The sequence below is a fragment of the Protopterus annectens genome, chromosome 8.part0 (assembly GCF_019279795.1).
Source record: "Protopterus annectens isolate FY-2018-M chromosome 8.part0, PAN1.0, whole genome shotgun sequence".
Classification (NCBI taxonomy): domain Eukaryota; kingdom Metazoa; phylum Chordata; order Ceratodontiformes; family Protopteridae; genus Protopterus; species Protopterus annectens.
Window position 1 is genome coordinate 1,364,498,921 of NC_056741.1, and position 27,843 is coordinate 1,364,526,763.

Below are 27,843 nucleotides of genomic sequence, written 5' to 3' on the forward strand. Positions count from 1 at the left end.
AGACTCTCTTTCAGAGGGTAGGGGATTTTTGGCAGTAGCGGCTGCAACCCCTTTAGGGCCCTGAGAAATAGTTTCTGGGTCTGCAGCATGGGCTTTATACAGGTGGAAGTGAGAATCCGGGACCCTGTAATATCTGTCAGGTTTGGAGGTGGCCGGAGAAAGTGAATCAGGTGCAGTACACATCATCAATTACAGTTAAAACCGGAGGTATAGCTAAGGGCCTGTGCTGGGGCAAATGCAAAAAAGTCCTTAATCTTTTTCTAGAATCAGAGAAATCCTGACCCTGCCATTGAAAGTGTTCTCTCATGGAGTGTAAAGTCTCCCCAAAAGAAAATTCTTCAGGGGGGGAGGCCGAAGGGATAGATTCTTCTGCATATGAATCCTCATAAGGCGAGTAGGTCCCTTCCTGGTGGTCTGACAAATCAGATCCATCCGTGGAGTAATCTGAGGAGTGAGGTTCAGAGGGGTCAGTCCTGGGCCTTTTGTCTGGAGGAGGTTGGGAGGCCCTGTCTGGGTGAGGTTGGGAACCCCTAATTAAGGAGATAAGGTCCTCAGCAAGACTGAGGATCTGAGAACTAGAGGAAGGCCTCTGGGATGTAGATTTGGCAGGCAAAGCTTTTGAAAGTTTGGCAGCTTTAGCCCTGGAGAAGGCCTTAATAGACATAGAAGCTGGGGGCCTAGCTGCCCCACGTGCAGGGGTAGAAATGTCCAAAGGTATGGTGTCGGACAAATCCTGAACACTAGCTTCGGTAGGGAGTTCTGAAGCCGACTCAGCCGGGGCCTCTCTGGCCTCGGTTGTCGGAGGTATGGTTTCGGTATTAGGAATAGCCGTGGACTCTGTTTCAGCCGAAACCGAGACACTCGCGGTAGGCCTAGCTGTGGTTTCAGCCGAAACCGCGGGCCGCGAGTGTCTGTCCTTTTCCTTGCGTTTTTTGAACATATGCGAAGTCGGAGTCTCCGACGGCATTTTATAAGCAAAAGCGGTTCCAAAAAACTCCTCTGCAAACTCCAACCGATGTCTAAGAGTCCGTCGGTTGAAGGAGGCACAGGCTAAACAAGCTGAAACGTCGTGGTCTGGGCCTAAGCAAGGAAGGCAGTAAGAATGGAAATCCTTATGAGGTATTTGTTTCCCACAAGTTAAACAATTATTTACTTTGTCTGACATCGGCTGAGGCAAGAAAGAGTCCCCAACGGGGTACTTAGCTTTTCAAGTCTTCGGTAGCTGAAATCTCTGGATCTGACCGACCGGCACTTGCGAACAGCTTCTGCTTCGGGCACTGTGCGGCAAGAAAGACTGAGGAAAATGGCGTCGGCTGATGCTTTTATACCCCAGACACTCTGACGTCGGGGAAAGTGCGACATCAGCCGAGGCCAGACCCAGACTTTGGAATCCGGCCGACCGAAGGGCTGCCTGAGGCAGGACAACCCATATGTTATGACTGCAGATGCATCCTTGAAGGACATCTGGGGCTGCCAAGCTGCTACTACTGATCCTGGCCAAAAAAAAAATTATGTAATGCTGGGCATACAAAAAATAGTCCAAATCACAAACTTTTCCCTTACAAATGGCGGCCAACTCCATCTTCTTTTTATTCCACTTCAATCACTTGAATAGTCTTCTTTCAAGCTCTATCTTCCTGGTCTATTTATTTTTCTTTTAATGCTGCTGTTTTCACCTCCCAAACTGGAAAAAAAGCCCCTTCAATAACTAGTTATCTTGCAGGAGCTTTTCAGTGACATTAGAGTTACTGTGTAATATTTCAACCATTTCAGCATACTTTTTATTTACCTAGTCTATAAAATTCATCAGTCTTGTATTCACTTCCTATATCTCAGCCAAAAAAGTACAGTTGCGTACACTTACCATAAATGTAGATGTTCGAGTGTATTCACTGTTGCAGTCATCACATTTGGGTTATCTGCCTACAGGCTCAGTTGGCCTGATTACCAGAGTCTTGGGATTTCTTCGTCGGATGCTGTCGCTTCTTCCATGACGTCAGGTCATCAGGGGTATAAAACATGCAGCCGATGCCATTACATCAGTTTTTCTTGCCCCAGATGCCAGGTGCCCCCACAATAGGAAGCAATTACATGGTATAGAACACCCCTGATAAAAAGCAAACACGTGATATAAAATATGCCAAACAAAAAGTATAGATAAAAGTAAAGAGACATCAGGGGGCTGGAGGTAGGGTAACCAGGACTGCAACAGTGAATACACTCAAACATCTACATTTATGGTAAGTGCACACAACTGTACTATGTTCTTTGTGTTCACTGTTGCAGTCATCACATTTGGGTTGATTCCAAAAGCTAAGGAAGGGTGGAGGTAGTTAAGGAGCATTAGGGCTAGCAATCAGGCCCTGTAGGACTGCTGTGCCAAATCCAGCTCTGGATTTAGAAAAAGATAGGCAAGTGGTAATGCTTGGTGAAAGTATGTACAGAGCCTCAGGTTGCAGCTTCCAGGATGTCCCTGTTAGGGACTCCTCTGAGAAAGCAGTAGAGGTAGATGCAGCCCTAGAGGAATATGTTCTTATCCCCTGTGGGGTAGGTTTTCCATGGTGCTTGTAGCAATGTGCTATCCAATTGGAAATGGCTTGCTTTGAAATGGCCTTCCCCTCTGCCTCTGCAGCAAAGCTGATTAGCATCTGCTCAGATTTTCTGAGAGTCTTAGTCCTGTCCAAACAGAATCTAAGCTGTCTGTGCACGTCCAGATAATGCAACATCCTTTCCCCTTTACTCTTAAGGATTAGGGGAAAAAAGTAGGCAAATGAATGGACTGGTTTAAAGCCACACTGGTCAACACCTTGGGCATAAGGATGGGTTAGTCCTGAGGGAAACCCTGTCCGCATGGAAGATAATGAAGGGCTCCACTGCCATAAGGGCCTGCAGTTCAGACACTCTTCTTGCTGAAGTGATGGCTAGAAGTAAAGCTGTTTTCCAAGAGAGGAATTTCAACTCTGCTGTAGCAGCCAGTTCAAAGGGGGAAGAGTACATTTTTCCAATACAAAGTTAAGGTCCCAGGCTGGAGTGGGAGCTCTCCTGGGGGGTCTTAAATTCTTGGCCCCTCTAAGGAACTGTTTTATCAGAGGATGAGAGAAGAGGGGTGGTTCAGTATTATAATGAGCTGAGATGGCTGAGGCATGAATCTTGATTGAATAGAAGGATAGGCCCTTGTGGGGAACTTCTGTTAAGTAATCTAGTATATTAGATAAGTTGGGCACTGCTGTGCCCATCCCCTCAGAATGGCCCTAGGAACAGTATCTTTTCCATTTTTCTGAATACGATTTTCTAGTACTGGGCCTCCTTGCCTCAAGAATGACATCCAGTACCTGCTTACTGAGGGTTGCTAGAGGTGAACTCAAGGGATTAGCCAGGCTGCAAGGTTCAGGGTTTGAAGCTGAGGTTGCAGAATCTGGCCCACCTGCTGAGACAGCAAGGTGAGGGTCTGAGGCAGGTGCCATGGTTGTAGCGCTGTCAGACTGTGCAAAAGAGGGTATCAGTGCTGGAGTGGCCAGTCTGGTGCAATCAGGAATGCCCTGGGCTTGTCCTGTTTGACCTTTAGAAGAACCTTCGAGAGGAGAGGCAGAGGGGGAAAGGCAGATTGAGAGGCATTCCTAGGTAATGGCAGGGCATCCACTTTTCAAGTTTGACTGTGGGGAGTCCTGGTGCAGTATTTGTCCAATTAATAGTTCTGAGGGGAGGCAAACAGGTCTACCATTGGTGTCCCCCATTTGTTCCTCAAGAGCTTAAATATTTTGGGTTCCAGTTTCCATTTGTGTGGGTCTATGAGATTTCTGCTTAAGTCGTATGTCAGTGAATTTAGTTTGCCTGGCAGAAATTGAGCTTGTAGGTGCACTTGGTTGCTCAAGGCTGGGTTACACAGAGCCATGACAACAATGGTGCTACTGCCAAATGTGTGTTACACAGAGCCATGGCCAGTCTGCACAGCGAGTAGGAATAGGTTCCCCCCTGCTTGTTTATGTACCACATAAGTGTGGTGTTGCCTGTCTTTACCAATAGTTGTCCTAGAAGATTAAGGTCTTTGAAGGCGGTCAAAACATTCTGTACAGCTAACATTTATTTTTGATTGATATGCAGGTGCATCTGCTTTGGGTTCCATTTGCCCTGAATGCACTACCCTGCCATGTGAGCCCCCCATGCATAATCTAATGTATCTGTTGTTAGGGTTTGGGCGGCAAGGGGTAGAGTGAAAGGGAGTCCCTTGTTGTGGATGCAGGCCTCTGCCCACCAAAGGAACTCTGCCCTTAGGCAAGGGATGATAGGAATTATTGTTTCCAGGTCCTGAGAATGTTGACACCATAGACTTTTTAGATACCACTGAAATTTCCTCATATGCAGTCTTGCATATGGAATTAACAGAATGCAAGAGGGCATGAACCCCAGAGCTTGCAGTATTTTCTTTGCAGATAGCTGGACTTTTGTGGCCAGTAGTTTGAAATAAGTTGCCAAATAAATTTGTTTCTCTGGAGTGAGGAATGCCATCTGGGAAGTTGTGCATAGCTTGCTCCCAGTAATACAATCTGTTGGCAGGGTACTAGGTGTGTAAAAAACACAAAATGCACCCAAGTCTCAGCACAGTAGCCAGCAATTAGGGCTAGTAACCAGATATTCCAAACACCACAGAAGCGTTTTTCCAGATGCAACACAGGTTTAATACAATATGTAGAGAAAATAAAAATTCCACGTTTCGTCCAAAACTTCATCAGATAACCAGGCACATGTAAATTACAATTATATACCCTAATTAACACTCAAAATAACCAATGAAATTGCAAAAGTAATGAATAATTAATTATAAAACTACCTTCAACAAAAATGTCACAGTTTAAAAATATGTAAAATGTGTAAGGAAATAAATGTTAATGCATAAAATACTGCTAACGGTACTAGGTGTGATTACTTCTCGTTGATGGTGTACCCCAGTGAAGTCAGAAGTCTCTTTACAAATGCCAGGTGTTGTAATAGCAAGTCCTGACTTTCAGCCTGAATCAGGCAATCGTCCAAGTATGGGTAAATCTTAATATTTCTCTGCCTGCAAAATGCAATGGCAGGAGCTAGGCACTTTGTGAATACCCTGGGCGCAGTAGATAAGCCAAAGAGAAGTGCAGAGCACTGATAGTGCATGGAGCCTGCCCTGAAGCGTAGGTATTTCCTGCAGGACTCCCTGATGAGGATTGTGCAGGTAATCTTTTTTTAAGTCTAGGATTGCCAGCCAGGCATCATTGGCTAGCATAGGAAGCAGCTGTTGGAGAGTTAGCATTCTGAATTTTGGAACCACCAGAAAGGTGTTGAGAATAGACAGATCCAGGATAGGACACCAGGAATTTTCTTTTCTGAGAACCAGGAACAGTCTTGAATAAAAGCCTTGTCCCCTTTGTTCTGCTGAGACAGGTTGAATAGCATTGATGCTGAGGAGAGAGAGAGAGCACCTGTTTCTGAGCCTCCGCCCACTGGTTTGGGGGGAGGTCTGGCCATACACTTAGGTTTGGGAGTGAGTGGAAGTGGAATCTGTATCCTAGGGAAACTATGTTTAAAACCTATTTGTCTTGGGTAATGTATTCCCAGTTTTTTGCATGCAGGGTAAGCTTTCCTCCTAAAGGTACAAGTAGTTGGGTAAGGCTTGGAGGAATTAAGGATAAGTCATTGTGCAATTTTACCATGGGGGGTGGCTTACTACTCCCTACTTTGGACGTGGGAGCACCCCACTGCTTAGATCTGTGCATAACCTGAGACTGAAGTCTTGGTGGTCTGCTGCCCCTGGGTTTGGACTGAGAAGACCTGGAAGGGACTGGAAAGGGCCAGTTCTTTGAAGGCCAATGCCTACTGAATCTAGGTGGCAGCACTTGTTAGAAATCTTTAACAGTTTGCACAAATTTAGCTTTTTCCTCTATTCTTTTCAGGACGACTTCTGCATTATTGCCAAAAAGACGCTCTTGGTTTAAGGGTGCATCCAGTAATTTTGCTTTTACATGATCTGGCAAGTTTTGTTTCTTAAGCCAAGCATGCCTTCTAAGTACAGACCCAGCGACAGCAGCCCTACAAGATGCTTCTAAAGCATCAAAACCACACTGCACAGTATGTTTACCAACTTGGTCAGCAGAATACATTAACTCTTGTAAATCTTTGTGTTCTGCACAGTCAGGAATCAGCATTATTTTCTGTTTAATTAGCCCCATAATATGCTGCTGATACTTTAACATATGAAACTGGCAAGTTAAAGCCCTAATGACCAGAGTAGCAGAGGTGTATACCTTCTTACCCCATCTAAAGCCCTAGAATCCCTGTCAGAAGGGGTAGGATTTTTGGCAGTAACAGCCTTAATGCCTTTTGGTCCTTGGGAAATGGTCTCTGTATCCACAGTAGGATTCTTGAAGAGGAATTTGTGAGAGTCGGGTACCCTATAGTACCTGTATGAATATAAATCCAAAACAGATCCAGCACAAGGGGAAGATGAAAAGTAATAACATTTATTGTGGCAAACCCAATAAACACAAAAGCAAACCAGTTTCGGCTAAAAATATAGCCTTCTTCAGTGCAAAGTTATCAAACAGACATACATTTCCACATATTTTATATACCCAAAATTATGGAGACTTAATTAGAAACAACCAATAATTGGTTCCAACCAAAATTAACAACTCATTCAGGCCAGGTTTAAATAGAGCTCCTAGCCTGATAATCCAAGATGACTCCTTGTGGTTTAGTATGGAATGCCATCCAGCTTTACATGACCTATTTCTTTGAATTTTATCTATAACAATGAAAGTGAATTTTGCAGTTTTGTGTATTAGAGTGTGTTTATAAAGGGCATTGGAAACCCTTTTGTTTCTTATGTCACTTAAATGTTCACTGATTCTATGTCTGAGGGGTCTGGACGTTTGTCCAACATAAAAAGGGGAGCAGAAGCAAGTAGCCAAATAAACAATCCAATCACTACTGCAGTTTCCAAAACATCTTATATCATAAACTTTTGGCGTGTTGCTGCTAGTGAATTCCTTAGTTTGAGATATATGTGCACATGCACTACAAAGTCCAGAAGCAACACATCCTAATAATACATCACCAGATAAAGTTCTCTGTTGACTGGTAGATGCAGTATAATGTTTATAATGGGTTAGATGTGAAATAATAGTTCTCCCTCTAGGGTAAGAAAATAAACATCTTGAACTTAAGCACCCAATTTGTCATGGGCTATCAAAATATCCCAGTGGTGGTTGATAATATTTTTAAATCTGTAGGTGTTACTTACAAAAGTAACTAACCTGATGGGTTGTGAAGTATATGTACTGGCCTCATTAGTTCTGTCTTTATATTGTAATAGTTGGCATCTGTCTTGTTTGTCAACCTGATTTTATGCCCGAGAAATGCAGTCCTGACGATAACCCCTCATGAGAAATATGTTAGTTAGATCATTTTGGCAGGCTTTAAGGGTTTGTTCAGAGGAACATATACGTTTAATATGTACATATTGGGACTTTGGAATATTGTTGATGATGTGGCGGGGGTGATGGCTGGAGGTATGTAACAATGTGTTATATTCTGGAAATTTCCTGTATACTTGTGTTTCCAGTGTATGGTCCACCTGCCTAGTTATAATCACATCCAGAAATGTTATTTGTTGGTATTCAATATGAAGAGTAAATTGAATACCCCACTTGTTTTCGTTAAAGTATTGTATAAATTCTCCCACATACTGCTTATCACCCCGCCACACCATCCAACAATCATCCAAATAACGTCTCCAGATATCTAACTGGTCCAAAAATAGATTATGACTGGAATCATATATCAGGTGTTCCTCCAAAAAACCCATAAACAAATCAGCATAGATGGGAGCAAAATATGGGAACTAAAGACAATGAAATCATCCCTCCAGGATATAATATACTGAGACATGACCGCATAAAGCATAAGGGAGGAGGCGTAGCAATACTATCTAAAGATGGTCTACAAATCACCTCTGTACCTTATAACCCACCACATGATAATAATGGAGAAGTCCTTATTTCCAGACTTCAACTCAACCCTAGTAAATCCCTATAAATCATCTGCATCTACCTACCATCTGGTAATAATACCAATTCTATAGAGGGTATCCTAAGCTCAGTGTCATCAACTCACCCACAAGAAAGAATAATATTAGGGGACTTTAATATTGACTGGAAAAGTATCAATACTGAAACTCCAACTTCCCATATTAACCTTCATGGCTTCTCTCAAACCATCAACTCCACAACCAGAATTAACAAACCAAACAAAAAGAGTACCTTAGATTGAATTCTTATTAATAAACATCACCAAACTTATAAGGTAGGAACCTTACCTGATGATGTTAGTGACCACTCATTGACCTACATTATCAGGCAAAAAAAATGATACTTCCATACCCCCCACATACAGAATTTCACGGTCCAACAAACACTTTAACCCACTTCTATTCCAAAGTGAGCTCAGAGCTTGTGGCTGGAACCCTCTAAAAATGCTCCCACTTGAAGAAGCTGTTAAATATTTTAACTCTAAATTCTTAACTATCCTAGACTACCATGCTCCTAAACGTTCTACTTGAATCAAGTCCAAACCAGCTCCATGGCTCTCAAAAGAAACCAGACAAAAAATCCTGCTCAGAAACAAAACTTGGTCTAGGTGGCGTGCAACCAAAAATATCTCAGATCAGCAAACATTCAGAATGATGAGAAATACTACAAAAAAAAAGCCATAATCACAGATAAAAAGAACTTATATTGTAAACTAAGGCAAATCCACCAAAATAATCCACAAAGGTTCTGGACTAGTATCAATAGACTCCTTCACCCAGGGCACTCTAGTACATCAACCCCTCTAGGGGCCAATCATAATACTCCCCAACAAACTGCCAATGCCTTCAATACCTTCTTCACAGAGGCCATACAATCTCTAGCAAGTCAGCTTTCCCCAGACAGCTCAGGCCTTCCTACCTTCATTCCAAGCTCTCTTCCTACATTCCGACTGCAACCCATCTCTACCTTCGTCATCTATAAACGTATTCAAAAACTTAAGCCTTGTACTCCTGCTGACCAGTTACCATCTGAATACCTGCAAAAATTAGCCAAAGCGGTAGCCTATCCTATATCTATCTTTATAAACAGAACCATTAATGAGGGAACTATCCCTGACATCTGGAAAATCTCACATTATCCCCCTACATAAAGGGGGTAACTCAAATGACTATTCTAACTATCGGCCTATAGCCCTTCTGTCACCCTTAGCAAAAGTCATGGAAAAATGTACTCATCAGCAGCTACTAAACCATTTAATTCAACACAACATACTAGCTAATAGCCAACATGGCTTAGGCCATTCCATAGCACCACTACTGCCCTCTTATCCTTCACCGATTCCATTAATAGATACTGTAATAATAATATCCTCTCATCTGCACTCTTCATTGATCTCTCAAAAGCTTTCAATATGGTAGACCACCCTCTGCTAATAAGTATTCTTAAGTCCCTTTCTCTTGACACTCAGGCTGTTCAATGGTTCAATTCTTATCTTAGCAATAGGCAGCAGGCAGTGCTTTGGGAGAACAATCTTTCATCCCACTTGCCAGTCACCCTGGGAGTCCCACAAGGCTCCATTTTAGGACCTCTCTTCTTCTCACTTTTTATCAATGACCTATACATAGCAATTCCTCAAGCCACCTGCATACAATATGCAGATGATTCTATGCTCATTTGTTCGGCCACCTCCTCCATCTGAACTGCAATCCTTGACTAAGAAAGTATTTAACACAGTGGAGACATGGTTCTTAAAACGTTGCTTCCTCTTGAATCCCCAAAAAACTAAGCTTCTCCTCTTTACTCCTTCCAGCAAGTCCACCCCTAAAGAATTCTCAGTCATCTCTAACAACGGCACCCTCATATCCCCTGACTCTACTACCAAACTCTTAGGAATTACAATAGATAATAACCTTAACTTTGACAGCCATATTAACAACACTATAAAAACAGTAAACAAAAAAATGGGCTCCCTATACAGGATCAAATCTTTCCTAACTCCAACAGCTAGAACCACAATTGCCCACTCCCACCTAATCTCAACGCTTCTTTATGCCTCACCCATATATACCAACCTGAAAAAAAATAACCTTCTCAAACTAGCCAACTCCTATAACATTGCCAAATTTGCCACTGGGAACCCCTTCAGAACCCACCACTGTCAGAATCTACAGCAGCTAAATTAGCTTGAACTTCAAAACCAACTACAACTTTCATAATTTATCATTGCCCATAAGATTCTTAATCAATCTAATAACACTCCTATATTTTCAAACCTCATAATTCCTTACAACAATCTCAATACTTTGTGCTCTTCTAACAAACTTCGAGTTAGCATAAGCAAATCCAACAACTTGGCAGGGGACTCTCTTTTCTCTAACACTGCAGGGAAAAACTGGAACCTACTACCTAGTGAACTAACTTCACTTCCTTCCCTACCCCTCTTCAAACAAAATCTCAAAATACACCTTAAAACACATTGGTTATGCCCCTGCAGCAACCCTGACTAATGTTCTGTCTTTGCTACTATTATCTCCATGATCCTACTTGTATACTAACTTAATATTGATTGCTATTTCAGAAAGGCGTACTGTAATCTATGATACTTAAATGTATTACCTTTTGTGAACTTCATTTACTATTTACTGTAAACTATCTGTTGTATCTTATTCCTAATGCATTATTTTATACTGTATACCAATATTTTGTAATATTTTCTTCCTGTTACTATTGCTTTGATGTCTATGTAATCATTTATTATTCAGCTTATTGTTAAGACTTTTTTATTACTGCTTTGTGTTACTCTTGGAGCTTTTCTCCCCGGGCCTCTACTGAAAATGGACATATATCTAGTTAGACTAGCCCGGTCAACAAATGTAAAATAAATAAATAAATCTTTTTTGAAATTGGGGGTTGGATCTACTACCATATGTATAGAACACCGAGCATCTGACAATTGTCTTTCAGCCTCAGCCTGGTACATATTCCAATCCATAACCACAACGTCACCTCCCTTATCTGCTGGCAAAATAACCAGATCATGGTTCTGAATAAGATCCTGTAATGCTAGTTGTTCTATGAGATACAAAATTCTCTAGTAGTAGTTGAATGTTGTGGGTTTTTGCAATGTCCCCCCCCCGGGTTTGTTACCCATAAAGGGTCAACATTAGGTTTTCTTTTAGCCACTGGAGACTTTGTTGGAGAGGTAATCTAAATCAGTGGCAGAGGATGAGTCATCCTCAGAAATGCCACTGTAAGCCTGTTCTGTTTTCCTAAGTATTGATCTAGGTCTCTTCTTTCCATTAGTTGTTTTGGAGCCAGAATCTAAGAAATGTACACTTTTTGCTAGCCCATGACAAATTGGGTGAACTGCTTAGTTGAAGATGTTTATTTTCTTACCGTAGAGTGGAGATAAACCATTGGTCCTCATAAGGATTACCTTATTCTACTCGAAGTTAAGCTTATTGCTCAGGACATAGGGACATTTTGGTCCCTTATAGGTGGCAGAGATGTAGTCGGTCACCTGACATTTACTAACAATTATATATATATATATATATATATATATATATATATATATATATATATATATATATATATATATGCACACACACACACATATATATATATATATATATATATATGCACACACACACACACACACACACACACACATATATATATATATATATATATATATATATATATATATATATATACACACACACAAATCGAGAATTTCACTGAGTGCTATTAACATCTGGAAATTATTCATAGTGCCCTGCATGTGAATAAAGAATATCAATAGGTGGCAGAGACGAAGGTCGGTCGATTATCAGCTTTTACGATCTCTACTGATAGTTTTTAATTGATCTTGTGCCCATAATCATTTATACCCAATTGTTAGGTCTGGTTTAGACCATTTTTAAAGCTGGTTTGTTTGGATCAATGTTTATTGATGGCATAAGTGGCTTGGTACACCTGTGATCATGTCTAGCTAATGGCAAACAGATATTCATGTTATCATATATATTGGTCTGGGTGGTTGGTTTGTGTTTTTTTCTTTTTCCCTGATCTAACAGTCAGTATTCTGACTTGCATACAGTTGGTGGTTTATCAGTAAAATTGCTCTAATTACTGACATTTTGTAGATATTACTAAATAACATGGAGCTTACTAAGCTATTGCAAGGCTTATCAGCCGATAGGGACAACTTACAGATTTTTGGTTTTAAACAACCTAATTCAGGTAATTCCATCTTAGAAAAGGATGACCCACAATACCTTTGTGGTGTACTATTTCAAAAGTTGGCTAAAAACATGACAATACTTAGGGCCAATATATGGCACCTCAAATTATTCAGAGCTTATAAGCTTAAGGATATCATACCACGAGGTCTACGAGTCAGGATTCAACCTTTGGTTGGCCAGATAGACGATCAACTCTCTCAGGACTGGGCCCAAGCACAACAGAGCATCCATGCTCTTTGTGGATATTCTGACTGAATACTATGAAAGGGTGATTGACAAATGCATAGGGGAAGGGGGGGGGGGAGAAAATATCGCAAAAACCCACAACATTCAACAACTACTAGAGAAGATTGTATCTCACTGAACAATGTGCATAATATTTCTTAATATGATTTATCTGATGTACAGATTAAACTATTGAACAAAGGTCTCAATTTTGTGCTGACATTTCAAGTTCCTGAACACATTTTGGTTAATGAAGTCAATGACTTTTGTAAATTATTAAATTTGAAAATATTTTTTCCGATATACAGGACACTCAAAGATCTACTGGTTTCCAATTTGGGAAATCTACTTTTGTGCCTCCCATGGACAAGCACATTGCAGTGTTCAAGGAGCGTGTATTAAAAGATCTTAATTTTTCTCATGAACACCAGTTTGTTAAACATAACCTGTCCAAAGCAGAGCAACTAGCATTACAGGATCTTAGTCAGAACCATGATCTGGTTATTTTGCCAGCAGATAAGGAAGGTGGCGTTGTGATTATGGATTGGAATATGTACCAGGCTGAGGCTGAAAGACGATTGTCAGATGCTCGATTTTATATACATATGGTAGTAGATCCAACCCCCAATTTCAAAAAAGATATTGACTCTTTTCTAGACCTAGCAACTGAGGAAGGCATAATCAGTTTAAAAACTTGTAAACAACTTAAGGTGTCAGAACCTGTACCCCAGTATTTGTATCCTGCATGGTATTTGTGTACACTTGATGTCACCTCCCTATATACCAGCATTCCACGCCATCACCCTTGCCACATCATCAATAATATTCCGAAGTCCCAATATTTACATATTAAACGTATATGTTCCTCTGAACAAACCCTTAAAGCCTGCCAAAATGAACTAACAGATTTCTCATGAGGGGTTATCGTCAGGACTGCATTTCTTGGGCATAAAATCAGGTTGACAAGACAGATGCCAACTATTACAATATAAAGATTGAAGTAATGAGTCTAGCACATATACTTCACAACCCATCAGGTTAGTCACTACTTTTGGAAGTAACACCTACAGATTTAAAAATATTATCAACAACCACTGGGACATTTTGCTAGTCCATGAAAAATTGGGTGAACTGCTTAGTTCAAGATGTTTAATTTCTTACAGTAGAGGGAGAACTATTAATTCACATCTAACCCATTATAAACATTACACTGCATTTACCAGTCAACAGAGAACTTTATCTGGTGATGTATTATTAGGATGTGTTGTTTGTGGACATAGGGTTGCCACCCCTCCGTTTTTTTTCCAGACTATCCGGAAATCAAACTGATTCTCCGGTAGTCCGGAAAACACTGTACAAACTCCGGTATTCTGTTCAAAAAGGAAACAGACTATTGGAGTTTGTAAATTGGCTAATTTACTATGCTTTGCTTTTTTTTTTTTTTTTTTTTTTTTTTTTTTACAGAAAAGCAATAGTAAATCAGCCAAAAGCAGGTAGCAGAAACGAAGAAAGAGGGTGTTCCTCGCTGAGTGATGCCATCGTGACATCACAAAATGAACGGAATGTGGGTGGGAGAAGGGGGTGGGATGGGGTGAACGGGTTAATGGTGATGCAAGGGGTGTGGCTTTACTCCGGTTTTCGCCACGAAAGAAGGTGGCAACCCTATGTGGACATTGCAGTGCATGTGCACATGTATCTCAAACTAAGGAATTCACTAGCAGCAACACACCAAAAGTTTATGATATAAGATGTTTTGGAAACTGCAATAGTGATTGGATTGTTTATTTGGCTACTTGCTTCTGCTCCTCTTTTTATGTTGGACAAACGTCCAAACCCCTCAGACATAGAATCAGTGAACATTTAAGTGACATAAGAAACAAATGGGTTTCCAATGCCCTTTATAAACACACTCCAATACACAAAACTGCAAAATTCACTTTCATTGTTATAGATAAAATTCAAAGAAATAGGTTATGTAAAGCTGTATGGCATTCCATACTAAACCACAAGGAGTCCTCTTGGATTGTCAGGCTAGGAGCTCTATTTAAACCTGGCCTGAATGAGTTAAGTTAATTTTGGCTGGAATCAATTATTGGTTGTTTCTAATTAAGTATCCATGATTTTGGGTATAGTGGAAATGTATGTCTGTTTGATAACTTTGATGCACTGAAGAAGGCTACATTTTTTAGCCAAAACTGGTTTGCTTTTGTGTTTATTAGGTTTCTCACAATAAATTTTATTAAATTTTCACCTTCCCCTTGTGCTGGATCTTTTGTGGATTTATATTCATATTGGTTTGATCCGTGCACTCTGTCTTTCCTGCGTGCATTTGGTTTTACCCTATAGTACCCGTCAGGTTTCCTGGGAGCTGGAGGCAAAGTATCCGGGGTAAGGCTGGATTCCATGAAAACATCATCTACAATCTCCAGAAAATACAGTTGTGTACACTTACCATAAATGTAGATGTTCGAGTCTATTCACTGTTGCAGTCATTACATTTGGGTTACCTGCTTGCAGGTAGCCCTCAGTCAGCCTGATTAACAAAGTCTTGGGTCCTGTATCGGTTGCTGTCCCTTCTTCCATGACGTCAGGTCGTCAGGGGTATAAAACATGCAGCCGGACACCATTACATCAGTTTTTCTTGCCCCAGATACCGGTTCCGCCCTAATGGGGAGCAATTAAATATATAAGTACAATGATATACCTCCAACAAAAAAGCAAATACACCAAAAAGGCTTTTAAGCATAGTAAAGAAAAGTAGAGGTATAGCAAAAGAAGTTAGGGGGCTGGAGGGAGGGTAACCAGGACTGCAACAGTGAATACACTTGAACATCTACATTTATGGTAAGTGTACACAACTGTGCTATGTTCTTTGTCTTTCACTGTTGCAGTCAGTACATTTGGGTAGATTCCCAAAGCTATGGTTGGGAGGAGGAATTTAGATAGCATTAGGACCAGCTATAAGGCCCTGCAAGACTGCAGTGGCAAAGCCAGCTCTGGATTTAGAGAAAATTGGCAAATGATACTGCTTGGTGAAAGTATGCAGAAAACTCCAGGTAGCAGCTTCTAGGATGTCCCTGGTAGGGACGCCTCTGAGAAAGGCTGAAGAGGTAGATTCAGCCCTGGTGGAGTGAGGTCTGATCCCCTGGGGGATAGGTTTTCCATGGTGCTTATAGCAGAAATTAATGCAATGGCCTATCCATTTAGAAATGGTTTGCTTTAAAATGGCCTTCACCTCTGCCCCTGCAGCAAATGCCACCAGCAGTTGTTCAGATTTCCTTTGAGGTTTAGTCCTGTCCAAGTAGAATCTAAGTTGTCTGTGCACATCTAAGGAATGCAGCATCTGTTCCCCTTTGTTCTGTGGATTGGGGAAGAAGGTTGGCAAATGAAGACTGATTAAGAGCCACACTGGATACCACACTGGGCATGAAGGATGGACTGGTTCTGAGGGACACCCTGTCCGCATGAAAGATGATGAAAGGCTCCACTGCCATAAGGGCCTGTCATTCAGATATCCTTCTAGCTGAAGTGATTGCTAAAAGGAAAGTGGTTTTCCAAGAAAGAAATTTTAAGTCTGCAGTAGCAGCTGGCTCGAAAGGAGGTAGAGTGAGCTTCTCCAAAACAAAGTTAAGGTCCCAGGCTGGGGTTAGAGCTCTCCTGGGTGGTCTCAAATTTTTGGCCCCTCTGAGGAACTGCTTGAGCAGTGGATGAGAGAAGAGGGGAGGTTCTGTGCTATAATGAGCTGAAATGGCTGAGGCGTGGATTTTAATGGAGGAAAAAGACAAGCCCTTGTGAAGCACCTCAGTTAAGTATTGTAAAATCTGAGGTAAATTGGGAGCTGCTGTGCTCATCCCTTGAGATTGGTTCCAGGCACAGAATCTTTTCCATTTTTCAGTATAAGATTTTCTAGTACTAGGCCTCCTTGCCTCTAAAATGATATCCATCACCGGTTTACTGAGGGATGGTAGAGGAGAGGTTATGTAATTAGCCAGGCTGCAAGGTTCGGTGTTAGAAGCGGAGGGTGCAGAATCTGGTTCTCCTGCTGAGACAACAGTGAAGGAGTCTGAGGCAGATGCCATGGGGATAACCGTGACACACTGCGCAGGAGGGGGTACCAGTGTTGGCATGGCCAGTCTGGAGAAATCAAAATCATCCTTGGTTTGTTCTGTTTGATTTTTAGTAGTACTTTGGAAAGCAGAGGCAGAGGGGGGAAGGCATAGACTGTTTTTTTCCAGCTGAAGGACACAGCATCCACTTTCCAGGCTTGCTTGTGGGGAGTCCTTGTGCAAAATTTGTTCAAATGGTAGTTCTGGGGAGAGGCATACAGGTCTATATCTGGGCTCCCCCATTTGCTTGTAAACATGTTGAAAATCCTTGGTTCCAATTTCTACTCGTGTGGGTCCATGAGGTTTCTGCTTAGTCCGTCTGCCAGTGTATTTAATTTTTCTGGCAGGAATTGAGCTTGTAGGTGCACTTGGTAGCTCAAGGCTGTGTTCCACAATGCCATGGCTAGTCTGCAGAGGGGGTAAGAATGTGTACCCCCCTGCTTATTTATGTACCACATAACAGTGGTGTTGTCAGTCTTTACCATATGTTGTCCTGGGAGAATGTGGTCCTTGAAGGTTGTCAGAGCATTCTGTACAGCTAACATTTCTTTTTGATTGATATGCAGGTGCATTTGACTTGGGTTCCATTTGCCCTGAATGCTCTTCCCTGCCAGGTGAGTCCCCCAAGCATAGTCTGATGCGTCTGTTGTTAGGGTTTGGGCGGCAGGGCATGGTGTGAAAGGTAGTCCCTTGTTCTGGTGACAGGCCTCTGCCCACCAAAGGAATTCTAGGCATAGGCAAGGTATGACAGGAATCATTGCTTCTAGATCTTGAGAATGTTGACACCATAGGCTTTTTAGATACCACTGTAGTTTCCTCATATGCAGTCTTGCATATGGAATTAGAAGAATGCAGGAGGCCATGAACCCCAAGGCTTGCAGTATTTGTCTTGCAGATAGCAGGGTTTTTGTGGCCACTTGTTTGAAGTAGGTTGTCAAATGAATTTGTTTCTCTGGCGTGAGTTAAGCCATCTGGGAAGTTGTATTCAAGCTTGCTCCCAGGAATATAATTTGTTGACAGGGTACCAGGTGTGATTTCTTTTGGTTTATGGTGTACCCCAGACAAGTTAGAACCCTTTGTACAAAGGCCAGATTATTCAAAAGTATGTCCTGGCTTTCTGCCTGAATTAGACAATCGTCCAGGCATGCGTATATTTGAATATTTCTTTGCCTGCAAAATGCAATGACCGGAGCTAGGCACTTTGTGAATACACTGGGCGCCGTAGACAAGCCAAAGGGCAGTGCAGAGAACTGATAGTGCGTGTAGCCTGATTTGAAGTGTAGGTATCTTCTGCAAGATTCCCTTATTGGGATGTGCACGTATGCTTCTTTTAAATCTAGTGTTGCCAACCAGGCATCTTTGCTTAGCATACGAAGTAATTGGTGAAGAGTCAGCATCTTGAATTTTGGAATTTCCAAAAAGGTGTTTAGAGTAGACCGGTCCAGGATAGGACGCCATGAATTGCCTTTTCTGGGTACCAGGAAAAGCCTTGAGTAGAAACCTTGTCCCCTTTCCTCTTCCAGTACCAGTTGAATAGTCCCCATGCTTGAGAAAGTACTTGTTTTTGGGCCTCTGCCCACTGATGTGGGGGTAGGTCCGGCCACCCGCTTGGTGTTGGCAACGTGTGGAAGTGTAATCTGTATCCCTGGGACACTATATTTAAAACCCATTTGTCCTGGGTAATGAGTTCCCAGTCCTTTGCATGAAGAACAATCTTTCCCCCAAAGGGGCAGTCAGTAGATAAGTGCTTGGAAATTTTAAACAGAAGTCATTGAGACAGTTTACCATGGGGGGGGGGGTGTTATTACTCCCAGATTTGTAAGTGGAGGCCCTCAACTGCTAAGTCCTGTGTGTCCCCTGGGACTGAAACCTGGGGCTTTTGCTGTGTCTGAGTTTGGCTTGAGAAGACCTGGAAGGGACTGGAAAGGAGCAATTCTTAGAGGGCCAGTGCCTACTAAATCTAGGAGGCTGAACTTGTAAGAAATCTTTGACAGTTTGCATAGATTTAGCTTTATCTTCCATCCTTTTAAGAACTTCTTCAGCCTTGTTGCCAAACAGGCGGTCCTGATTTAAGGGAGCATCCAACAATTTAGCTTTAACATGATCAGGCAAGGATTGCTCCTTTCGCCAAGCATGCCTTCTGAGCACAGACCCAGTAACAGCAGCCCTGCAGAGGCCTGTAATGAATCAAAACCACATTGCAAAGTATGTTTTCCAACTTGTTCAGCAGAATGCATTAAATCCTGTAATTCTTTATTTTCTACAAAGTCAGGAATCAACATCATTTTCTGTTTAAGCAATCCAGTAACATTTTGCTGATACTTTAACATATGAAACTGGCAGTTTAAAGCCCTAATGGCCAAGGTTGCAGAAGTGTAAACCTTCTTACCCCATCTATCCAGCGCCCTGGAGTCTCTATCAGAAGGGGTAGGATTTGTAGCAGCAGAAGCCTTAATACCCTTGGGCCCCTGTGAAACGGTCTCTGGATCCGCAATAGGATTTTTGAAAAGGAACTTGTGTGACTCAGGGAACCCTGTAGTATCGGTCAGGTTTTCTGGGAGCAGGAGGCAAGGAATCAGGGGCCAAACTGAATTCCAAAAAGGCATCATCAACAATGTCTAGTATAGGAGGAATAGCTAAAGGACTAAGCTGAGGTAGGAGTAAGAAATTCCTAAGCCTCTTTTTTGATTCAGAAAAATCCTGGCTTTCCCAGTGGAAATGCTCCCTTAAGAGTATGCAAGGTTTCCCCAAAAGAAAAATCCTCAGGAGGGGAAGTAGAGGGAATGGAGTCCTCTGCATCAGAATCCTCATAAGAAAATAAGGGCAAATCCAGATCATCAGAAGAATCAGAAAAAACAGAATCCTGGTCAGAAGATTCATAAACAACTTTAGTCCTAGGCCTCTTAGAAAGGGGGGTTGGCTACCCCTGATTACAGTTACTAACTCTTCAGCCATTCTTATCATTTGTTTTTTAGGCATAGAGGCCTGAGCATGTGGCCTGGGAGTCATTTTTTTAGGCATGGTTCGAGATTTAGGCCCAAGTGAAGAAGGAGGTGTCGGTTTAATATGCAAGTCCATAGGCCTGAATACACCATCAGAGGCCGGTGCCTGCACAGCGGCTCCAAACCCATCCAAGGTAGAGACATCCACGGGTTCCATAGCTGAAGCATCTGGCGGCATACCGGACATCGAATGGGTCTCAGTAGAGGTCTGCGAATCAGAAGTAACGGGTATCAGGGGCTGCGAAAGAGCCTCACTGAGTACCGACGAACTGGCAACTAGCTTAGGAGAAGCATCATCGGTAGTTCTGAACCTCGGCAGCCTGTCTCTGTCTTTATCTTTGCGTTTTTTCGTAATCCCGGTAGTCGGATGGTTAACTGATATTTCTGGATAATTAAACCGAGAACCGAAATACTTAGAGGCGGAAATATATCGACGATGGATAGTATGCTGAGTAAATAAAGCACAAAACCGACAGCAAGGTACGCCATGGTCAGGGCCTAGGCAAGGAATACAGTACGAATGAAAATCTTTATGAGGTATTTGCTTTCCACAAGTAATGCAATTATTAACTTTTACTGACATCGGAAAGGAGCAAGAAAACGTTTCCCCAATGGGGTACTTAGCTTTAGTTGAAGACTTCGGTTCTGAAACTCGAAAACAAAAATTTCAAGAGTCGGCCGACCGGCACTTGCGAACTGCATCTGCTTCGGGCACCTCACGGCAAGAAAGACTGATGTAATGGCGTCAGCTGCAAGTTTTATACCCCTGATGACCTGACGTCATGGAAGAAGGGACAGCAATCGATGCAGGACCCAAAACTTTGTTAATCAGGCCAACTGAGGGCTACCTGCAAGCAGATAACCCAAATGTAATGACTGCAACAGTGAAACACGAACAACATCAGGAGGGATAGCTAGGGGCCTGTGCTGAGGCAGATTTAGAAATTCCTTAAGTCTCTTTTTGGACTGAGAATACTCCTGGCTTTTCCAATGGAAATGCTCCCTAAGAGTATGCAAGGTTTCACCAAAAGAAAAAACTTCTGGAGGGGAAGCAGAGGGAATGGAATCCTCTGCATCACAATCCTCATATGTAGATAAGAGTAAATCCTGGTAGTCAGAAGGAACAGAGATATCAGATTCCTGATCAGAAGAATCAAAAGGAAAATCAGTTCTAGGTCTCTTAGAGAGGGAAGGCTGGCTTACCATAATTAAAGTAATAAGGTCTTCAGCCATTCTAATAATTTGTTTTTGAGGCATGTGGGCCTGAGAATGCACTTTGGTCGTCGGTTTTCTAGGCATAGTGCGAACTTTAGGCCTGAGGAACTCGGCATTTTTGGCTTGAAACGAAGTCGTCGGTTTAATATGAAAATCGGTAGGCCTAAATACACCCTCAGAAGCTGGTGCCTGCAAAGTGGCTCCGGACCCACCCAAGGTAGAGACATCTGCAGGTTCCATAGTCGAAGAAACATCTTGCGGCATACCGGACTCCGAATGCATCTCAGTGGAGGCTTGCGAATCTGTAGAAGTGGGTATCAGGGGCTGCGAAAGCACCTGAGTACCGGCGGACTGGCGACTAGCTTAACAGAAGCGTCGTCGGCAGTTTTGGACCTATGCGGTCTGTCTCTGTCTTTATCCTTATGTTTTTTTGGAAGATCGGTAGTTGGATGGCTTAACGAAGCCATTTTGTAGTACGGAGATCAAGAGCGAAAATATTTAGCTACAAAAATAGCCCAATGACGATTAGTTCGGACGTTGAACAAGGCAGAAAACCAACAGCGAGGGAAGAATGAAAATCTTTGTGTGGTACTTCCTTTCCACAGGAAGACAATTATTAATTTTTTCTGACATCGGTTAGAGCAAGAAAAAAGGATCCCCAATAGGGTACTTATCTTTTAGAAGACTGCAGGTCTGAAACTCAAAAACAAAAATTACAGGAGTCAGCCGACTGGCACTTGCAAAATGCTTCTGCTTCAGGCATCACACGGCAAGAAAGACTTATGTAATGGCATCGGCTGCATGTTTTATACCCCTGACGACCTGACGTGATAGAAGAAGCGACAGCATCTGATGCAGAGATCCCAAGACTCTGGTATTCAGGCCGGCTGAGGGCTACCTGCAAGGCAGATAATCCAAATGTGATGACTGCAACAGTGAAACATGAAGAACACCTCTCAGGGACCTTAGATAAACTACATGGATCAGGTCCTTTATCTATGGGAAACAGTATTCATCTCTTCAGTCACTAGATGTACATTTAATCAATTGTCCTGGCAACTCCAAAGTATTACATCAAGTCAGCTGCATTTTCTAAGACTTTTTCCCAGCTTTTTGAAAACCAAACAGACTAGCACTCACGTACTTTCTTTACCAGAATGTAATAAATTACCAACAAATTTATCCAAGAAACTATCAATAAACATGGGACTGACCAGACCCAAAAAAAAAAAAAAAAAAAACACAACCTCTCATCACTGTACCATCACCAAAAGTCCCAGAGATTTGTTTTACTGATAGTGATGGGATTATGATTGCTCTACTATACTATTAAACTGTTTTTCTTTTTAAAGTGGTGAGGGCATGCTTTTTTGGCATTCTTTTTTTTTTTTTTGGGGGGGGGATGAGACATTACAGCCAGAATACTTAAGCGTTTGTGTGTGTGTGTGTGTGTGTGTGTGTGTGTGTGTGTGTGTGTGTGTGTGTGTGTGTGTAGGTTACATTTAGAATTTTAGTTTTTGAGGACTTTGTTTTCTTTATTTAGCACTAGATTAGAAAGTGGGTTTGACTCTAGTTTGTGGAGATGTGCATCTCTTGACCATGGCTGTGTTGTGGTACCTCAGATTTAGTAAATTTTCAAGTTGATAGAATTGGAAGGCTACAAGAGAGGAGAGAAATACCAGAAGACTTTATGGTACATGCTGACACAATAGTTCCTGGATGTTTCAGGTCACTTAAAGTACACAAGAGTACAGTTTCTAATCATTCATTTTTTTCCTGTGTAATGCATTTGGCTCTGGCACTGGCTATTGCCTAGTAAGAAAAGATGGTTAAAGTAATTGCATTTTATGTTTATCTATAAGTCATTTTTCAGTCGTTTTTCTGCACCAAACACAAGATGAATATCAAGCATCCCGTCTGTTATCTTCAGTCGGTCTGTTTGTTCCCCTGGCTATGACCACCCTATGATCCACTCTTTTTATATGGGGTTGAGGGTCAAGTGATTGAAGTAGGACTGTAATCCATTACTGGCAGAAGGGTCTCTTGACTTAAGCCCTAGCTATTCCTACTGCATATGCCCATGACATCCCAAGGCTGGTGTGCAATGGGTCTATGAAATCAACACTTCTCCTAACTTTGCAAGAAGTGACCCTATCAACAGCCCTGCCCCCTTTGGGTAAGTATCTGCAGTGATCCTAGGTTTCCACTCTGGACATGGCCTCCCTAACTTTCCCCTTCACAGAGATGTGAGCAGACATGGCCTCTTAATTCCTTTCTCTCCTTATCCAGCTTTGCATGCACAATTTTTTACAGCTGATCAGGTGAGCAGTTTTTATATTTATTATTAATTTACTGCTGAAATGTGTTTTATTCGAGTTTCATTTTACTGGAGGGTTGCTGCACATGCAGTTTTTAGTATGTCATCAGGTATGGTCCTGATTGTCATGGGCAAACTCAATGAAATCCCATGTAGAAAGGTTAGCCCCCACCTCCAGAAACAGTGTGACAGTGGATAAAATGTTGGGTTAGGTCTGCAAAAAAAAAAAAAAAAAAAACCTCAGGGAAGTACTAGTAATATTGAAGGAGATAAACCAGACAACAGGAGATTATGAGCTCTCCCTCTACATTTAGGACCGAATCCACAGTCTCCGTGTGATTTGCTACACTGTTTTTATTTTGTATACTGTACAGTGCCTACTACAACTGCTTTTGTGCTGGTTTGGGTTCTGGATAATGCTTTAGTGAGGTTACAGTATTGTACTGTAGTACTGTCACTGTTAGAATGAAGACCATCAGTGATGTCTCAGTTATGATTAAATTAAGTGGTTCTAACAAATGTTGGCAGACAAAGTGGTTATAGACTCTTGTGGGTAAAGCTTACATACATAAACTGTTTTGGACTTCAATAGGATATATGTTTCCATTCCACTTCATTATATAGTGCCACACAGACACACACACAGACAGACAGACACACCTCTCTCTCTCTCTCTCTCTCTCTATATATATATATATATATATATATATACACACATATATATATAAGGAAGTGGTGCACTGCATATGGAACTCAAAGGCAAGTGTTAAGTGTTGTTTAAAATGTAGAATGTGACAAAACTAAGGTATTAATATTGAATTATACAGCTTTCATTTTTTTCCTGAGGGAAATAAATGTTATAGCTGTAAACTTTTGTTTATAATGTGGTATTACAAATGCAAGTGGAAACAGGATGCAATATCGCTGGATAAATGATATAAATTTGCAGTAAAGACAGTAATAGCATTGAAAATAAGACGGATGCTGTTCCAAATTGATTGTTTTTTTTAATGTTAACATTTTGGAAGGCATAGGAAAGATAATGTATATAACAGCTTTATGTTTCTTATTTCACCTATAACAATAATAATACTTTTTGTTATTTAATAAAAGACCATGTGGCTGTTAAGAGTTTCTGAAAAGACAAGGGCAGGTTACCAGTTAAGATGTTCTATAGCTTCTCTTTCAATTAAAACAATTCGGACCTGGCTGCAAAACTTTTACTTACCAACCAAAGCATTCTTCAATCGTTTAGACTGTGGCCAGTGACAACATAAAAAAAGAGGGGGAGGAGGGTATAAAAAATAATATAAATAAATAAAAGCAAAATATTCTTCATAAAAGCAGAACCTTGTAACCACTACATACGATGCAGAGCAAGGAAACTGCACTTCTTCTGGGACTGTGAAAGGTTTCAAAGTTGCAACATTACGAAAAAACAAGAGAAACAGTAATATACAAAAGCTATCACCTTACCTCAAGCTTTGTCTGTGTATCCTTTTCTTGCAGGACACAGAGTTTCTGGTCTCCAGTAAGTACATAAAGGGACCCCCATTCTGCCAGCACATCAGTGATGTAATCAAATGTAGCACTGTATGCAATGAGCTTGTTATCGAGGTCATAGATGGTCAGCTCATGTTTGAAGGTGTCTTCTCTGTCAACACTGTTCAATTTAAAACAACACGTTTTACTCTCATTACTTAGAAACATATGATAACACAAATTAATTTACTTTTATTCAACCTGTACATATTGACAACTGCAATGCAATTCAGTGAAGCATGAATAATCAATGTATGACCGACTATCTTAGGTAGTCATAGGGTACATACAGAGTAATATTTATCAACAACTTCCATATATCTACTCATCGCCACAAACAGCTGACCAACATTCTTTATCACTTTGAACAAAATTAGACACAGTCATCTGTGCCTGCAAGTCTGGTTGAGTTTTTGTACATAATTTCAGATTAACCTGTGTATTATATGCCAGCATGACTAGTGTGACACCTGTGCACTCACCCAGCAATCAAGGAGCCTCAATCCTCACCAGTAGCACCAGTGAGGGGCGTGCACATTGAGAGAACAACAAGTACACACAGTAAAGTACAATTTCCCTTGAGAGCACACAGAGATCACTATCAGTCTGGGGCACATAGACACTCCTGGGGTAGGCTAGCACAGGTTCACTAGCTATGCCCCCTTCTGCCCAGGCCATAAGGTATAAAACACTGCCAACCAACTACTCTTACCAGCTACTCTAAAGGCCCTTACCAAAGGGTGTCCAATTCTACTGTGCAATGTTATGATTATCCAAATAATAAGTGTGACGAACAGCAAGGCTATTGGAGTGGTTTATTCAGTATCACCTAAGAGCTTAAATTATCTCTACATAAAACAGCCACAGTTCAAAGGTTTAACTATATTTAATAATAAATAAAAAAAACAAGACAATACTTATTAACTCAACACAATTACATTAGAGAGTTCAGAAATCACTGGAACTACTTTAAAACAACATTGTAGGACAGTCTGACATAAATATAGAAAACAGCTAGACTAATTTTACTATGTCTGTCTCACTAAGATCTAAATCCTACTTACAGAGCAAAGAAAAATGCTGGTGAGCTGATGTGTTCAGGTTCAGAACAAAATACAAAATGCTATTCTTGCTTTCTGAGATGGCCCTTAAAATGATAATACACATTACTGCTGAGTCATTTCAGATTACATCATTCTTGTCACCTCTGCTGAAGTTTCCCAGGCTCACAGAACTCAACATTTTAACATTTATTTTTGATATGCACCTGCCAGGAAGCCACAGCAATAAAAGAAACTTTATTTGTGAAACCTACTAATTATCTATGTCTTAAGATAATAGAAGAACGTTCTAACTGCAGACATCCTTTCTCCAAGCTTGAGATCATACACAGTTGTAAAATCCTTCACTTATCAGCTTTCTTGCAGCAGGGTGCACAGTGGTTACATTTCTGAAGCTCAGAACATAACACAGTTTTCTTACATTTGTCAAACAAGCCTGTAGATCATATTAGTATTTACAAGGACATAGAATTATTTGCAAAATTCTATCTAGCTAGGCTGGCAGCCTTCGCAACTAGCTATGATACTAAGTTCTTACATGATTATTTATAATCTATTTGTACAGAATTACAAGATGGGGTCTCAGACAATGGCATTTTTGTTTGTATAGAGCTGGCCGAATTGATTCTTAAGAAATTCTTCATATTTTTTGAAGGAGAGTTCTTTCAGCAAGAGCGTGGGGGCCAATTGTGCTCCCACATATGCCAATATTATTCTGACTATGTGGGAGTGCAGATTTGTATTCAATAGTACATTTTCCAGGTGTTGGAAGATGTACAAAAGATTCCTGGATGACATTTGTTTGTTTTGGGGGGGACAATTCGCAATGGTTGAATGAGTTTATGAGTTATCTGGCACAAACTACCACCTTTTTAGAATTTACCCATCAGGTTACTTTTGATTCTATGCACCATTTGGATGTATCTATTTTTAAGACAGAGGGAGGTTTTAAAACTAAAATTTATAGGAAGAAAACTTTTTCAAATTCCTATATCTGGTATTCCAGTGCCCATCCTGCCTTCCAAAAGAGAGCTATCATTAAAGGTCAGTTGGTTAGAGCTAGCCGCATGACCTCCTTAGAGGTTGATTTTCACAATGAATGTGACACTACAGCGAGGATGTTTGAGGAAAGAGGCTGCCCTAACAACTTTAATTTTGGTGTCAAAAATGAGGTTTGTATGGGCAGACAGGAAAAATATCCCCCAATATTAGGAACTGGCTCTTTGATTGTGGGTAAAAAGACAGTTGATGAGGCTACTGAGTTGCATTACAAGAGAGCCTTTGTCACAAATTTTAGTGGTGACGCCTACTTTCTCAAGGGCATCTTAGAGAACGAATGGAACAAATTTGTTGAATTTACAGATTTGGATGTTTTTAAGAATCAGCCCTTAAAGGTTAGTTATAGAAAGGGACACAACATAAAAATTTGGTGGAACACAGTAATTATAAGCCTGTTTTTTTCCCATAGAAAAGTTGGCACATACAAGTGTGGTGCCTGCCCTCAATGTCCCCACATTATCCTTGATGAAAGTGTTTTTATTAAGGCTAGGAACAAAAAGTTGGTTGGTAGGACATACACCAATTGTAACACCTCTGGTATAGTGCATCTTGCCTTATGTTGTCAGTGTGATGGATTTTACGTGGGTAAAACTGAGAGGCAATTAAAATGCCGTACATACGAACATTTTAATTACATCAAAAAGTGCAACACTAAGAATGCAATTTTTAGCACACACTGTAATGTGAGGGGGCTAATTTAATTTTTTTTTTGTTTTGGAATTATTGCCCAGGGACATTAGAGGGGGTTCCTGGGAAACAAAGTTAGAATATAGGGAAACTTACTGGCAAATAGTCTTGGAGGCAAATAAACATCCAGGTCTCAATGACCATATTTCCTTGCTTCCTCTGTTAAAATTAAGAGCAGCTAAATTATAATTTGTTTGTGGTAGACATGTATATTTTAATATATTTTTAACATATATTTATACTATTACAAAGTTTTTTTATACTTTTGTAGGATGTGATTCAATAATATTTTATATTGAATAGTATTTATGGCTGTTGTGTA

General features: G+C 41.0%; 1 protein-coding gene across 1 annotated transcript in view; it reads right to left on the bottom strand.

Moving 5' to 3' along the window:
* VPS11 (VPS11 core subunit of CORVET and HOPS complexes) overlaps positions 1-27,843 on the bottom strand; it is a 620,327-nt gene that overhangs the window by 340,907 nt on the left and 251,577 nt on the right. Inside the window, exon 6 of the mRNA XM_044080942.1 lies at positions 24,649-24,835. Within this exon, the coding sequence (XP_043936877.1) occupies positions 24,649-24,835 (187 nt within the window). The remainder of the gene's footprint in view (positions 1-24,648; positions 24,836-27,843) is intronic.